Source organism: Mytilus californianus, unplaced genomic scaffold (genome assembly GCF_021869535.1).
Source record: "Mytilus californianus isolate M0D057914Y unplaced genomic scaffold, xbMytCali1.0.p SCAF_11, whole genome shotgun sequence".
Taxonomy (NCBI): Eukaryota; Metazoa; Mollusca; class Bivalvia; order Mytilida; family Mytilidae; genus Mytilus; species Mytilus californianus.
Genome location: NW_026262593.1, coordinates 21,458,936 through 21,474,782, shown reverse-complemented (window position 1 = coordinate 21,474,782; position 15,847 = coordinate 21,458,936). Strand labels below are relative to the sequence as shown.

General features: G+C 35.0%; 1 protein-coding gene across 1 annotated transcript; it reads right to left on the bottom strand.

The window, feature by feature from the left end:
- Positions 1-1,591: 1,591 nt before the first annotated feature.
- On the bottom strand, positions 1,592-3,195 carry LOC127719729 (uncharacterized). Its single transcript, XM_052225968.1, has one exon. It carries the CDS (start codon positions 2,681-2,683, stop codon positions 1,658-1,660), a length of 1,026 nt encoding a protein of 341 aa, XP_052081928.1. The 5' UTR covers positions 2,684-3,195; the 3' UTR covers positions 1,592-1,657.
- Positions 3,196-15,847: the final 12,652 nt, after the last annotated feature.

The following is a 15,847-nucleotide window of genomic DNA, read 5'->3' as shown; positions in this document are numbered from 1 at the left end:
ATAGATGGACCAAGCCCCATGGACGTGGACACTCCGTCAACCAACCGGAACCAGATGAGTTCCTATAAGGGGATGAAGCGTTGCTCCATCTCATAGCAGGTGGCTACGATAAAAGGGGGTTAGATTGACGGTGGAGAGAGAAATAAATGTAGATGTATTACATTTAATGACTTGGGGGAAATGAGAAATTAGACCAGTGGTCAATTTCGAAAGGGAGTTTTGAAATTGAAGAAATCCACTGGGTTGCTGAGACTGCTTCCATATACAGTGAGTAGTTGAAGGTGATTAAAGGGAGGTGGGTGGGTATTTTGTAACTTTATGATAACTAATGTATGACTTTTCCTGTCAGCAGCAAAACTCAAAATGAACAACTACCTAGCATCCTGTGGAAATTTGAGAAGGGTATGTATCACTCCTTTGCCTTATAACCAAATAAGGAGTGATCATGCAACCAGAGTCATGTCAGTACCACACATGTGATACACACATGCAAACTATGATGTGTCATCAATAAACAATGATTATACATAATATAAGCTTCTATTTATTCTATGACTCCAGGGACTTAGGTATATGACAGAAGGGCTGAAATCCATGACTTAACAGTAGCAACCATGACATTGACGATACGACGGATGCAGCAAGTAATGACTTTATTCATTGTTAAGTCTGTATTCTATTTTCTGTGGTTTATCGATAATGATTCATGTACCTTGTTTAGCTAGTTGATTCTTGTTTAGGTGTTCCTCATGATTAAGTAAACTGACTTTGTTAGAACTCCTCTTTTTAAAAGGTGATCTTGGTGATTCTTTTATACCCTGTATTTGTAGCTCTCTTGTCTAGGTGTTCTCTTGTATTCTTTTATACCCTGTATTTGTAGCTCTCTTGTTTAGGTGTTCTCTGGTATTCTTTTATACCCTGTATTTGTAACTTATTTCTTAACATACCCCTGCAGTGTTGAAAACCTTGACAATGAACGTGACCTTCAGACTTGGACATTCCTATAAGATTGAAACAGACAATCCAGTATAACCAAATAGTATATCAATGAGTTTGCTGCTGACAACAAGATTATTTAATTTCTATTTTTTATTAATAAAATATATAAATAATTTGGCCCTTGGGAGTCAAGTACTCAGCAAAGGGAAATTTAGCTCCAGGCCCTGTCAACCACACTTGGTATAGATGGACCAAGCCCCATGGACGTGGACACTCCGTCAACCAACCGGAACCAGATGAGTTCCTATAAGGGGATGAAGCGTTGCTCCATCTCATAGCAGGTGGCTACGATAAAAGGGGGTTAGATTGACGGTGGAGAGAGAAATAAATGTAGATGTATTACATTTAATGACTTGGGGGAAATGAGAAATTAGACCAGTGGTCAATTTCGAAAGGGTCCAAAAAGTCAGGTGGGAAACAGCTGAGTGACCCCCAAGGTAATAAATGGGAAAAATTGGGTTTTAAGGAATGAAACCTTCAACTACACACTGTGGAATTCTATTAAACACAATTTAAGCTGTACATAGTTTAATGATATAACACACAATTGACTAATTCATGAAAATAAATTGTGTTAGAGTTAACATGTAATCTTAGTGCTACATAGATTTATATATATATATATACATACATAATATACATAATAACTGTAAAAAATTTAACTGTCACAAATTTGTTGCTGTGCGTTCTTAATAGAAGATTTATCTGTTCTAACATAGCGACAATAACTATCAGAACTCCATCTACCCAATGTTTTAATTAAGTGATCTTCAATATTAGCTTTACCAGCACTGGTTGCTGCACCTATACGAAAAGAATGTCCATTATATAGGGCGGCTTGGTATCCACAGGCTTCTAATAAAATTTTTAAATTTGTAATAAAATATTTTCTTTCTAAAGCTGAAAGATTTTCATTAATGAACAATGGATCTGAATGTGCACATTTTCCTTTAACTGATCTTAATTGCAAGTAGTTCTTTAAAGTTGTATAAGGGCATAGGATATAATTTAGCCTATGCAATTGTATGTCAATGCCTTTCCTAAAAGGATCTGTTTTTGACTGCTTTAGGTGAAGAATTGCAAAATCTTCATAAAATGTAACATCAGAAACACATAAATTAGATTCTGAATCAAAGTTAGATGCATTATCTACAGTAAATTCACCACAACGTAAAAAACCATGAAATGCTACAATACAAACAGTTTCAAACATTAAGTCTATAAATTCTAAAAAAAAGCCTCTCTTCAGTTTAACACACATTTGCTTTAGTATGTCAGAAGTAATTGGAAATCTTGGCCTAACTGACTGTTTTTGTGAACGTTTAACCGACTTTAGAAATAAAGAGAGTCGAACCATTGATTTGTGGTCTCTGTCTGATGATTGAAAGGGTGAGGGAATATCGTCCTTGAGGCACATGTATCTAATACCACAAATATACAGCTTAATAGTAGAATATTGTAACTTCAGAATTTGAAAACAATGACCAACAAAATAAAATAAAAGTTCTTCAGATATAGGAGGTAATTTGTTCCCATTCAGGTTGACCCCATTTAAAAGTAAAAATGTTTTGAAATGGTTATATCCTGTCTCATAAACAGCTCTTGTCCTCATAGCTACTGCATTAGACCATAGTTTGTTGACTGTGTTTGTTAAGACCACATTACTTCTGACACACTTGGGCATATATGAGGGTGCTGCTCTGCCTGTGGAGCCAGTTTTCGGAAGCGAGTCATCTGAAAACGAGACAAAGCATCAGAAATTTGGTTTATATGACCAGGTACATGTTTAGCACTAAAATGAAAATTAAACTTAGCTGCACACCATGTTAGTTGACGCATAAGTTTCATGATTTCTAAACATTTAGAGCGTCCCTTTCTGACAATAGCAACAGTAGCTTCATTATTACACCAAAATAATATCTTTTTACATGGCCAGAGGTGGCCCCATAACAATGCTGCTACTACAATAGGGTATAACTCAAGGAAAGCCATTGACAAATTTTCAGTTAAAGTAGGTAAATTAACAGGCCAATATGAAGAGAACCATTTGCCTTGAAAATATCCCCCAAAGCCTATTGTAGAAGCAGCATCTGTATATAATTTAAAGTCATAACTGGAAGTGAAATAACAATCATGAAACATAGTGATACCATTCCAGTTTGACAAAAATCTCAACCAAAATTCTAAATCTACCTTAAATTCTTTAGTTAAATGTACAAATTCATTTAAATGTTTAACAGTAGTTGACAAATTAATTAGGAACGACAAAAAAGATCTGCCAGGTAAAATAACTCTTGTGGCAAAATTAAAATGTCCTAACAACTGTTATAACTGTCTCTTTGTACAAGATGATTTTGACAACAATTTGGAAATAAACTCACATATTCTCTGTACTTTAATATTTGGAAGTCTTGCTTCCATTTTGTTTGAATCTAAAATAATACCTAAATACTCTAGACAAGTAACTGGTCCTTCAGTCTTGTGTTTGGCTATTGGAATATTTAAACGTTTAAAAATTGTCATCATTATAGCCATGCTTCTATCACCATCTTCACTTGGGTGATCAATAGTAAGAAAATCATCAAGTAGATGTAAAATGTTCTTAATCTTATATTTTTTCTCTGCAATATGGCAAATTGCCTGTGACACTGTGTCAAAAATTTTAGGACTAGACCGGTAGCCAAAAGTTAATCTTACATAATAATAAAAAGACTGCCATTTGAAACAAAATAAAGGCCACTGGGATGGCAAGTAAGGACAAATTTTGAACGCGTCGGATATGTCATATTTACATAGTGTACTGTTCCTTCCTAATTTTAGAATAATTCTTATAGCATCATCAATTTTAACATAAGACATGGAACATTCTTCTTTATCAATCATGTCATTAATACTTAGAAAACTGTCATTGTCATGTGGAGATGACAGATCTAAAATCAAACGTTTCTTCCCAGAGTATTTTCCTTCAGCAACACCCAGTGGACTAACTCTATAATTTGCAAAAGGTAAGGACTGAAAAGGTCCATGTACAAAGCCTTTTTGGCATTCAGTTTTAATTAACTCTGATACAACTAAAACCTGAGACCTTGCAGAAAAATTATTTTTACACTCTTTAGATTCTGAAATTTCCCCTTGAACTAAACAATCAAAACCTTGTCTCAGACTATTACATAGATATAATACAAAATTTTTATCAGGATGTGATGATAACTCTTCCTCCAATTTATCAACATTTACTGGTGTTGAAGCTTCACAAAAGAACTTTTCCTTGGATAGTCATCCTGAATTTGGTTTCTCCAATTTATTTCCCTTGGAGGACACTAAAGATGTTGAAGAATGAACAGGCACATTGCTATTGGATTTCCTACAGGTTGTGGCACCATGGCCTGTTGCACGACATTTTGTACACTGGTGGAGGAGATAACACACTTTCCTATAACAACCTTTAGGATTATTGAAATTATTGCACATTTCCCGACCTTCATGAAATACTCTTGAACGACCTTGCTTGTCTACGGATTGTAGGTTGCTAGATGAATGAGATCTTGAAGAGGAATTTTCACCCTGGACTGATGATTGCAATGGGCAGTATTGTGTAGAATGATCAATTAAATTACAGATTTTACACACATTTACTGAGGATCCCGCTGTTATCAAAGAAAGGATGTCACGATCACGAAGGCTCCAATCAACCTTAACATGCCTTTCCCTCAAAAGTGCTGCTGCTTTTGCTGTAAAAATTTTATGATAGTCATAAAATTTTGGGCCATAGAAATTATTAATGTTAATAATGTCAGCTTCATAGGCATCTAATTAATCCCGACGGTCTGGGTAGGCACCACACATAATTCTTTTGAATTTTCCAAAAGCTTGAATAAACACTTGGATTGATAGATGCCTGTTTAATCTTGGGTCTGCTTTATTTGCTAAATTGACATGCACTCCGTCTGCAATTATGGAATGGTTTACAGGAGACTCAAAATTGGGAATAAGGAGAGCGCCTAAGTTTACATCCTTACCCTCAATAATGCTCCTTTGTAATGATGGAGACACAATATCCACATTTGAGAATGCATCAGATCGGACTCCAGCTGTAGGGCACAGAGTTGTCGACAAGTATCCAAGAGATGGTGTTGTTGACAGTGGCATTGTTGGGCGGTTCTGTACGGATCCGTGCACGGCTAGTGGTACGTCCTCCATATTTCTATTCTGGTACCACTGCGCTAGATCAAATTTCTTTGCAGGACCGCTTTCTGTACTTTTTTGGTTGGCGATAAGGCTGACTGTCTGTTGGAGACCTGACGCGCATTGTGCTACAGACTGCGACACTATACTGAAAGATTGGATAATGGCAGCCATGTTGTTGCCACCGACGCTGTCGAACTGTGCACTTCCAGTTGAATCGTTGACATCGCTCCGCGAACTACTTTCATCAGCTGTTGGATTACGCAATCCGTCGGTCACATTCGCGGTACTGTCTGCGGCACTCCCGGAGTGTTGTGCTATAGGATTCAGCACGACATGTTCTGGATCACTAACATGTTCCTCGTTCTGGGCGATATTACCGTTGCTATTTTGGCGATCTTTATTTTCTAAATAAAATTGTTTAAGAACGGTTTTAGCAACATTTTTGGGTACAACAATCCCCAACTGCTGCAGTTTTATCCTAAGTTGCTGTGACGTTCAATTGTCTGGATTAATTAAGTCCAAATGTCTATTTGAATACGGTTGATTTCTTGAATTTCGTCTGGAAGCCATAATTATTAAAAGTTCAATATCTTTGTAACAGTTACAAAAATGTTCTTTGAAATTGCTAAGTGAAAGTGAATGTTAAATATAGCAATTTTAAAAAACAAAGTTTCTTTTAGTAAGATAATCGCAAAAGTCCAATATCGAAAGTTTCTTTTAGTTCGTACTCACATATATAAAGATAAACGCAAATGTCCAAAAACTGAATATTGCAATAACATATGGATATTAACACCTAGTTAATATTATACTTGAATATTTTGTAACTTTATGATAACTAATGTATGACTTTTCCTGTCAGCAGCAAAACTCAAAATGAACAACTACCTAGCATCCTGGGGAAATTTGAGAAGGGTATGTATCACTCCTTTGCCTTATAACCAAATAAGGAGTGATCATGCAAACAGAGGTATGTCAGTACCACACATGTGCTACACACATGCAAACTATGATGTGTCATCAATAAACAATGCTTATACATAATATAAGCTTCTACATATTTGCTATATTGCCGGTGCCGGCAAAATAGCCACTGCCAAATCTATTGCAATAGATTACTTCTCGCATTTAAACAATTTGTTACGAAAGAGGAAGGTAGTTTTAGTGCCGTGTAAGATTTGTTATTAAGAATAAGCTTTATTTTACATTTATCGCACAATAGGGTTATACTTTTTTCTGTAATTTTTGACATTTTGAGTATAAAAGTCTCTCTGATACTGGAGTATCCTCTGCAGTGTAGTTGCATGTGCTGTTCATTTTCAATTTTGCTACTTTTACAGATTTCACAAATTCTTTGATCCCTGGGCTCTTTTAAATATCTTCCTCTTTCAATGGCAAGGTTATGAGCACTAACTCTTAATTTACACAATGAGGATCGATCTGATCAATTTCCTAAAGTATCAACATAAGCTGCACGTTCACTCATTTTGTAAACACTCTGGAAAAATGTTAATTTTGGAGGTGCTGAAATATTTGCATGTTGTTTTTGAAAACCCTGGTCAATCATTCCTTGTTTTATAAAACCAAAAAGGGGTTTAATAATGGGTTTAACGTTTGACAAATATGATAAACCGCAATTTTGAATAATTATATTTAACCTTTTAACCCATGGGTTGCTCATTTTTGTAGCATTATATATTTGGTGAACTAAACTTCCTTCTGAAGTGATTAAATGGTCCCAGAATTTAAAACTGGATAACATTATCTTATTTTTTAATGGCAGCCTTGCAATTTCGGAACGACATGCATCATTCGGGGCCTTACACAGTGTATGTAATGTGCGAATCCTGAAATGTCATTTTCACTGTATCCGTGATGAATTTCCGATGTAGAATGATAAATAAACAGACAAAAATTTATGATTTTTGAATAAAATAAGAAATAATATATAAGTTGTACTGTTTTTATAAATTCATGATATAGGTATGAGATGCGGACGGATTTTCATCGCGCCATCCAGGTGCAAAGTTGATACACAAATAGATAAATATTAAGAATAGTTCACGAACAGTGCGTGCAAGAGATTTAAAAGTAGCAGTTAGGTTTCATTTGCAGAAAATTGTACCTTTTAACATAATTATTAATGTTGTTTAACTTAAAACAGGTTTTGTTATTCAGCTTGTTGCAATTGAATCAAATTCCACTTTCGTTATGCGATTCATGTTTACTGTCGAATAATGATACTAGACTTTCATTTTCACTGTAGGGCGATTCATTTCTATTGTATATGCGATGCATTTTCACAAAAGGAAATTAATTAATTTTCATTATATAAAGTCTTAATTCAGCAGACTCTCTAACAAAATTTATGAAGTCAGAAGGATTGATAATATCTGCATACTTGGTGAGTGAAAGTCTGAGGTAATATATCAATAAATTCCTTAAACATGGTATTTAATGCTAATATAGTCTCAAATAATTTGTCCTGATCTATATGTAGGATAAAATTTATTCTTTCCTATGACACGTCATCATTAAATACATATATCTTGGACAGTTAAGCCAATCCACGTCACCGGAAAAGCAAAGATTCTGTTTCGGTCTAAATCTACATCGCATACTTATAAATTAAACGTCATTAGAGCTAATTTCCTAATGCTTGTAGTTAAAAGGTGTGGTTGGCCTTGATTGTGTAAATGTTGCCTAAGCATTGTAATTAATATTGAGCAAACGTTTATACAAACAAAGCAAGCAAGCCAACCAAACCTTTAAACTACAAGCGTTAGGAAAATAGCTCTAATGGATGCATTTGAGATAACAAAGAGCATTCACAAAACGATCTTCATTTCACGATTGAATGAGTGAAAACGTTTTCATCTTGCACAAACAATTGACGCTTGGATAACTGGATAATTGATATTTATCATGCAATTGTGTATAAATCTTATACAGTAAAGAAAGTTCGAGCAACAGTCGAGTCACCTTAAATATGCTTGAATTTCTTATAAGTCGGTGTTACAAATAAGCCAATACGTAATTGTGAGAATACAAAGAAATTTTGAAAACAGTTTATTGTTACATGTTTAAATGGTTCTATACCACGGGGTATAACCACCGTTCAGTTGATTCCGGACGTTAATCGCTATACATCGCGAAGCAATGTTGGTAGATATACCGTTCTTATATTTACACCAAAGACTAATTGACTAACTGTTCAGTTAAGTATTCAATGTTTATGAAAACAAAGTTTACTGCTCCTGGCAGCATTGTATATCATTTATATTACATGAACACCATGTGACTATTTTAAATATACAGGTCTGTGAATTACTTGTAAACATCGCGAAACAAACACTATGTGTAACTCAAACTTGATTAAACTACAAATAGAGCTTAGTTGGTTGGCTCTTTCACTAAATGCGACCGTGTTTTTTATTTAATTTTATTTGAAGACATTTACTTGAACAACTGACCTCAGAATTTTGACACTGTACGATTCATTCTCTTTGTAGTTTGTTTTCTTTCTGTAGTACCGTTCGTTGTACATTCTTGTACTGTTCGTTGTGCAAAAGCCTAACAATACAGTAGAAATATGTATGACACGGCGTGACGAATGTTCAAAGCTTTTTTAAGCGAGTTATAAAACTTTTAAAAGAAAATTCGTCGTAGAAAAATGGGCCCAAGTATAGTATACGTTTAAGTAGTTACGGCTAACTTCTTTCGCTGGTATTTATAATATTCATACCCTGAGTCCTGGGGGAGGTTTAAACAATATACTTACAGGTCGACAAGTAACCCTAAAACTAACCCTAACCCTACAGGGCAGCAAGTCGACAGGTCGACTGGTCAGCATATAAATAATTGGTCTCCAACAATTGGATTATCGAGTCAGCAGGTCCTCATGTCGACAGGTAAACAGGTCGTCAGGTCAGCAAATCAGCAGGTCGACAGGTCAGCAGGTCAGCAGGTCGATAGTTCGACAAGTCAGCAGGTCGGCAAAATATCCTCACTTAGAAACTTTTTTAAAAGCCGCAGCCCTTTATTTCATCAGCGGGTATACAGGGTAGTAAGTCGAAAGGTCATATAAATAATTGGGCTCCAACAATCGACCCGCTGATATGTCGACCTACTGACTTGTCGACCTGCTGACCTGTCGACCTGCTGACCTGTCGACCTGTTGACTTGTCGACCTGCTGACATGTCGACCTGCTGACCTGTCGACCATTTAATCTTTACAATATTTTAAATGCATACAATGCACTTAAAATTGAAAGAAACTACAATTGTTTTATAAAAATGAAAACCAAATAACTGAAAATAAAAAAAACCTACCTTATATATATATGAAAAATGTTGTTTGTGCTGTATTTAGACCCGTCTAACAAGAAAATTGTTTTGCATGCACACGTATAAAAATTGCGGTTTTTATCCAACGCAATCAAAGGTTTGGACGTTGTTTTCAATTTAGACTTGTTTATATTTTTTCGTTTGGGCTTGTATTATATTTGCCTTAGGGTTTATATGATCCGTTCATCCTATTTTGACTCCTCAAAATGCGAGAGTCTATCCTAAATTGAGGTAAATTGTTGGGCTTTCCAAATACCGTTTCGATTCCTTAAATCACTGAAGAGACATTATTTGTCGAAATATGGATATGTTGTACAAAAACCTTTGCATCTTTTGTTTGCGGTATATCATCTTTTCCGCAAGTTTATTGTTTTCTGTTTAGTATTAAATTTAAAATTAAGATCCATTTACTACATCGGTGATCCGTTTATTTGGCAATCGCCAATGGCAGTCAGCAGGGTTTAAGAACATTTGTTGTTCGACCTGTTAGTCATTGAATGCGTTTTGTTAAAATATACTTTTTCACTTTTTTGGCCTTTTGGAAAATGTTGTTTGTGCTGTATTTAGACCCCTCTAACAAGAAAATTGTTTTGCATGCACACGTATAAAAATTGCGGTTTTTATCCAACGCAATCATATCATAGGTTTGAACGTTGTTTTCAATTTAGAATTAGTGTCATTATAGATAATATGAAACTGGAAGATGACCTTAATAACTTTGCCAGAACCCTCAGAATCAAAGAATATTTTGGTAACAAGGATAATGAGGAAGACTCAGACACGTCTGACTCGGAGGAAGAAATCAGAATTCCGCATTTTAAAAAGAAGAGTTCATGGATTCCTAAACCTAGTAAATCTGCTACACTGGAAGATGTTATCGATAAAATCAAATCGGATGTTGTTCATCTAGCTAGCAACAAGTACTCGTCATTTTATAACACATCTTCTGACGAGAAAAAAGCCATACAATCGCTGAGAAACCGAGATGATATTGTGATAAAACCAGCAGACAAGGGAAGTGACGTTGTGATAATGGACAAAGCTAACTACATCGCGGAAGCAGAGCGTCAGCTCTCTGATGAGAGATTTTATAAGAAGCTTGACTATGACCCTACTTCCAAGTTTAGTTCCAAAATTATTACTGCGTTACAAACCATGCACGATGACGGTCACATAGATGAGGATACAATCGGATATTTAAAACCAGAGAACGCCAAGCCTGGTCGATTGTATCTTCTTCCCAAAATACACAAGGTTAACAACCCTGGTAGACCCATTGTATCCGCAAACGGCCACCCGACTGAGAAAATCTCGGAATTCGTAGACTTTCATTTAAGATCTCATGTAGAAAATCTTCCTTCTCACATTCAAGACACAACAGATTATCTTCGTAAAATGGAATCCATGAACCCTCTTCCTCCGGAAACCCTCCTTGTCACTTTAGATGTCACCTCATTTTATACCAACATACCTCATGATGACGGAATACAATCGTGCAAGGAAATATGGGACTCTCGCAACACCTTAGAACCACCTACCGAATGTTTAGTCCAGCTGCTCACTCTGGTTCTGAAATGCAACAATTTCACCTTTAATGGTGAAAATTACCTTCAGATAAACGGGACAGCGATGGGGACGAAAATAGCACCGTCGTACGCCAATATTTTCATGGGAAAATTAGAGAAACAAATTATTTCAACATCTTTATCCAAACCTCTGTCCTAGTTCCGTTTCATCGATGATGTTGACATGAAATGGATTGAATCCCAACAAAAATTGGATGATTTTATCAGACATGCAAACAACGCACACCAGTCAATTAAATTTACATATGAAATTTCCGACTCCAAAATATCTTTCTTAGACACTACTACATCTATTAAGGACGGTGTCATATCAACAGATCTCTACTGTAAACCTACAGATAAACATCAGTACCTTTCTCCCCAAAGCTGTCACCCCAAACACTGTACAAAAAGTATCCCGTACAGTCAAGCTCTCAGAGTAAAGCGGATTTGCTCCTCTGAGGAGGCTGTCACTAAAAGGTTACAGGAACTTCGCGGTTTTTTTGACCAAACGAGGTTATAAGAAATTGGACATAGATAAGGGATTTGCGCATGCTAATAACAACAGCCGCAATGACCTATTACAGTACAAACAGAAGAGGCGCAACAAAATAGTTCCGTTTGTTTTAACATACAATCCCGCCTTCACTAACCTTTCACGTTTGATCCGTGCCAATTGGCAAACTATTGCCAATCACCCAAAATTATCCAAGATCTTTCCCAATCCTCCTGTCTTAGCTTTTCGGAGACCAGCAAGTCTGAAAGACTTATTTGTGAGAGCTGACGTCTCCTCTATTAAAAGCTGTTTAACTGCAGGATGGTGCAAGTCGTGTGGTAACAGACGATGTCTGACTTGCCAACAAATACTGAATACTCAAACATTTACTTGCCACTCCACTGGGTCTGTGTACACTATATTTTGTAATGTAACTTGCAAAACACAGAATGTTGTATACCTTCTTCAGTGTCGATGTGGCATGCAGTATATTGGCGAGACAGAACAGCCTTTCAACAAACGCATGAATGGTCATCGAAGTGACTACACCTGCAAGCCCGACCTCCCCGTAAGTCGTCATTTGAGATCACCTGGGCACGCCCAAGCTGATCTCAAAAACCTTACAATCACAATCATAGACCACAACGAGGGTTGGTCAAGGGCCGAAAGACTTGCTCGGGAAAGGTTTTGGATAAGAAAGCTAAGGACAGTTTCCCCAGAGGGCATAAATGAAAAAACATAGAATGAGTCACTCATTTTCCCTACCATCACTCATTTTCCTGACATCATTTGTTTCCAGTTACTCCGGCTTCCTTACTTGACTCTTACAGTTTTAAGGATTCTTTTGGAATTTTTGGAATTTTACTAGTTTAAATACCAGGGTTCTTTTCATTTGGTAGGGACATACAAGTACGCATCCACGTCCAACTTTTAACCTTAGCCCAAATTTACTATTATTTTTTCTTTTCATTATAAAACTGCTATTTATTTGGAATGATAAATACGCAGCCTCTGTTTGTCATATTTTACCAGCTTATATCGATCAGTGCTGTTCTTTTGGGAATGTATTTACACGCAGTTGTTATAACATCTTAACTGACGTCATTTTGGAATTTTAAAGTTGTGCCAGTTCATATCTATAATTACTATTTTCATTTCAGGCATGTCTTTGAGTCGTTTTTTGGAAATTTCAAAAATTTATTAGCGTCTCTACATACGATGTTCGGGTGAAACTGTTTCACTTTTTTTATTGTATAGAATTCAAGATTGCTATAGTTTAATAATCAGAATAGATTTATCTGATTCATTTTACATCGTGCTCATATTGATGAAGGATATCTGTTATCCGAAATATTTATAGTTACATTTGTTCGTTTATTGTCATTTTTTGGTGATGTTGTACCCTTTTAGACTGGTTATATATATATTCTTGAACTTCATCCAAATTATGTATTATTTTCAAGGCAGCTAAATTCAAGTGCAACATATACATTGAGCTGCAAAAGTTTCTTATCATCTACATCCGATTTCACCTGGATAGATGCACGCTTGATAAAGCTAGTTAGTCTAGCGAAATATTGCGTTTATTTTCATCATTTTGTAAATATTTTAAACATTCTTATATTTACATACTAAATAGTGTGTTAAAATTACATTGTTAGGCAATCTATATATATATATATATATATATATATATATATATATATATATATATATATATATATATATATATATACAAGAACCAATTAACCTACCATGAAAAAATAATAATCCGATGGAACTACAATTACGTATTCTATACTTGATCCGAAAAACGTTATATTCATGGATGTTCTGCTCCAGTAAATTGTCGGATCCATGACAAGCTAATAGCAAACTCACCAACAATATTTGAATATTCATGATATGAACGTGGTTATACCCGTGTATATTCAAGTAAGCATCTACGACTAGCTTGCATTTCAAATTGTAAATATCATCAGTATTAAAGTCATTTAAAAACTATTTTCAGTTGTTGTATGTCGAATAATCCTATAAAACGGCAATGAAAATTCATCGCACTTCCAAAAATTTTGGACTTTAATCCTGTTATTATACATTAAAAGTTATATTCTAATGAAATTCTGTTAAAACATACATTCAAATCAATTATTTTGTATTTTCAAAAGGTAAACAAACGCAGTTTTCCCCATCATCCTTTATTCTACAATAGACATACTCGCATACAACAGTGAAAATGAACTAACTGGATTCGCACTTTATATACACCGTCACAGTGTACTCCGCAGATTTCTTTAATGAATTTTATATGCAACTTTTCATAGCACCCTATCCTATACTTATTTGCTTCTTGAAGAAGAAAATTATTAATGCTGTTATTCTTCTTCAAGTTATAACACAGTATACTGTATAGACCGCATGTTAAGTACGCTACGGTACGCTGTTAACAGCTTGAAATGATAATAGATCTTTATAGCTGGCCACAGACCACAATTAAATTCTCTATTAGTTCTTTATAACGTTTTGTCTCATTAAAAAAAATGCACCGATTCTTTTTGTCAAACATTTTGTGTGTGTAAAGTACAGTACTAGTCCAAACATATATCAAACATTCAGAAATATCGCTCCCCAGCATCTTACAAATTTAGCCAATACACATCCATACCCCTATGGACAAGTCAAGAGATGTTCCGAAAACTGTAAATATCACCTTTTTGCACCTGGCCTAATCACTCTTTCCATATCAAAATCAGTAAAAATACAACATCCAAAAGTTTATTTCACCTCTCTTCTTTCATTTCCATCCAAAAAAATCTAAGAAATGAGTGAGGAAGGGAAAGAAAAAAAATTAAGAAAAAATACACTCTAATTAAAAGGAACTATATTCGAAAAACGGGATCATTAATTGTGGTCTTTGGCCAGCTTTCGGCTGTCTTCGGAAATGGTATCGTGTGGTTCCGAATGTCATTCTCAGCCCTGCTACTTATTCGAAGCGTTTCTGCCATTGTTTTTATCTCGTATTTAACAGTTTTCGTTCCGTTCAATTTCATCTTTCTTCAATTTCATCTTTCATCAATTTCATCTTTCATACACATATAATCTTTATACAAGTACCAGAGACATGGATTCAGAGGCTGCAAATAATATTGTAAGTATAGCTTTTAAAAATTTAATATTGACAGAAACAAATTTGACCATGCGGTTCTTTCAGACCAAAGCGTGTGGTCCTTGTACTTAATGTCAAAACATGTTTAAGACTTTATTTTAGATTCCTGGAGTAGAAAACGAACGTTAAACTTGGGTTTTTTACTTGAGAAAGTAAATATTTTAAAAGCTTTTTAGAAATTCATTTGGTACATTTTACTAGACATTTTCTTTTGTCGCATTTGTAATTATCCCCCCAGCTGTGTTTGACTTTATGTCCAGAATGTCTTATTAGACCCTTCCAGAGATTCAGAATATATGACTGTAATATACTTTTGATCACATTTAATTGTTTGGTAATATTTTTTCGCTTTTTATATGAACATTCATGATTGTTTACATTTTTTTATTTAGTTGAAATGTTTGAGTCATTACAAAGGGTACACTTGCTTATTAAGCGGCCTACCCAAAACAGATAATGTATGTCCTATAATAATGTAAATAAATACAGTGTATGGGATTTGTTCACAAAGAAGTAATTTAAGATATGGACATCACCTTTCAAACTAAATAAATGTTCTCGCAGACCAACGACGACGTCGGAGAATCACATTTGTAAGTTAGGTATGTTGATTGCATACATTTTTTCGTTACTTCGTTACTTTAATTGATAGTTTGTTTAGTAAATTTTATTATATCTATATCATGGTCATTCTTAAATCCTTCAATGTTAACCATTTTAGTCAGTAAAACATGTACCCCAGAATGACAACACACACAACTATAATTCTCATTATAATTGCTCTAAATGTTTTGACCAGCTACTCTACACCAACGAAAGAGGATATTCAAAATGTGTACAAAGATAATTTTAACAACTACGACAGAAGAATTAAACCAAGGAGGAATTTACAAGACATTGTGAACATGAAATTTACTTTCTCGCTTGTGTCTATAACGGAAATTAAAGAAAAGTCTCAAATGTTTACTGTTTATGGTTTCTTCGAAGTTCGTTGGAAAGACGAATACTTAGTATGGAACTCGTATGACTATGGAGGCGTGAAAAATATAACAACATACCAAAATAATGTTTGGAGACCGGAAATAT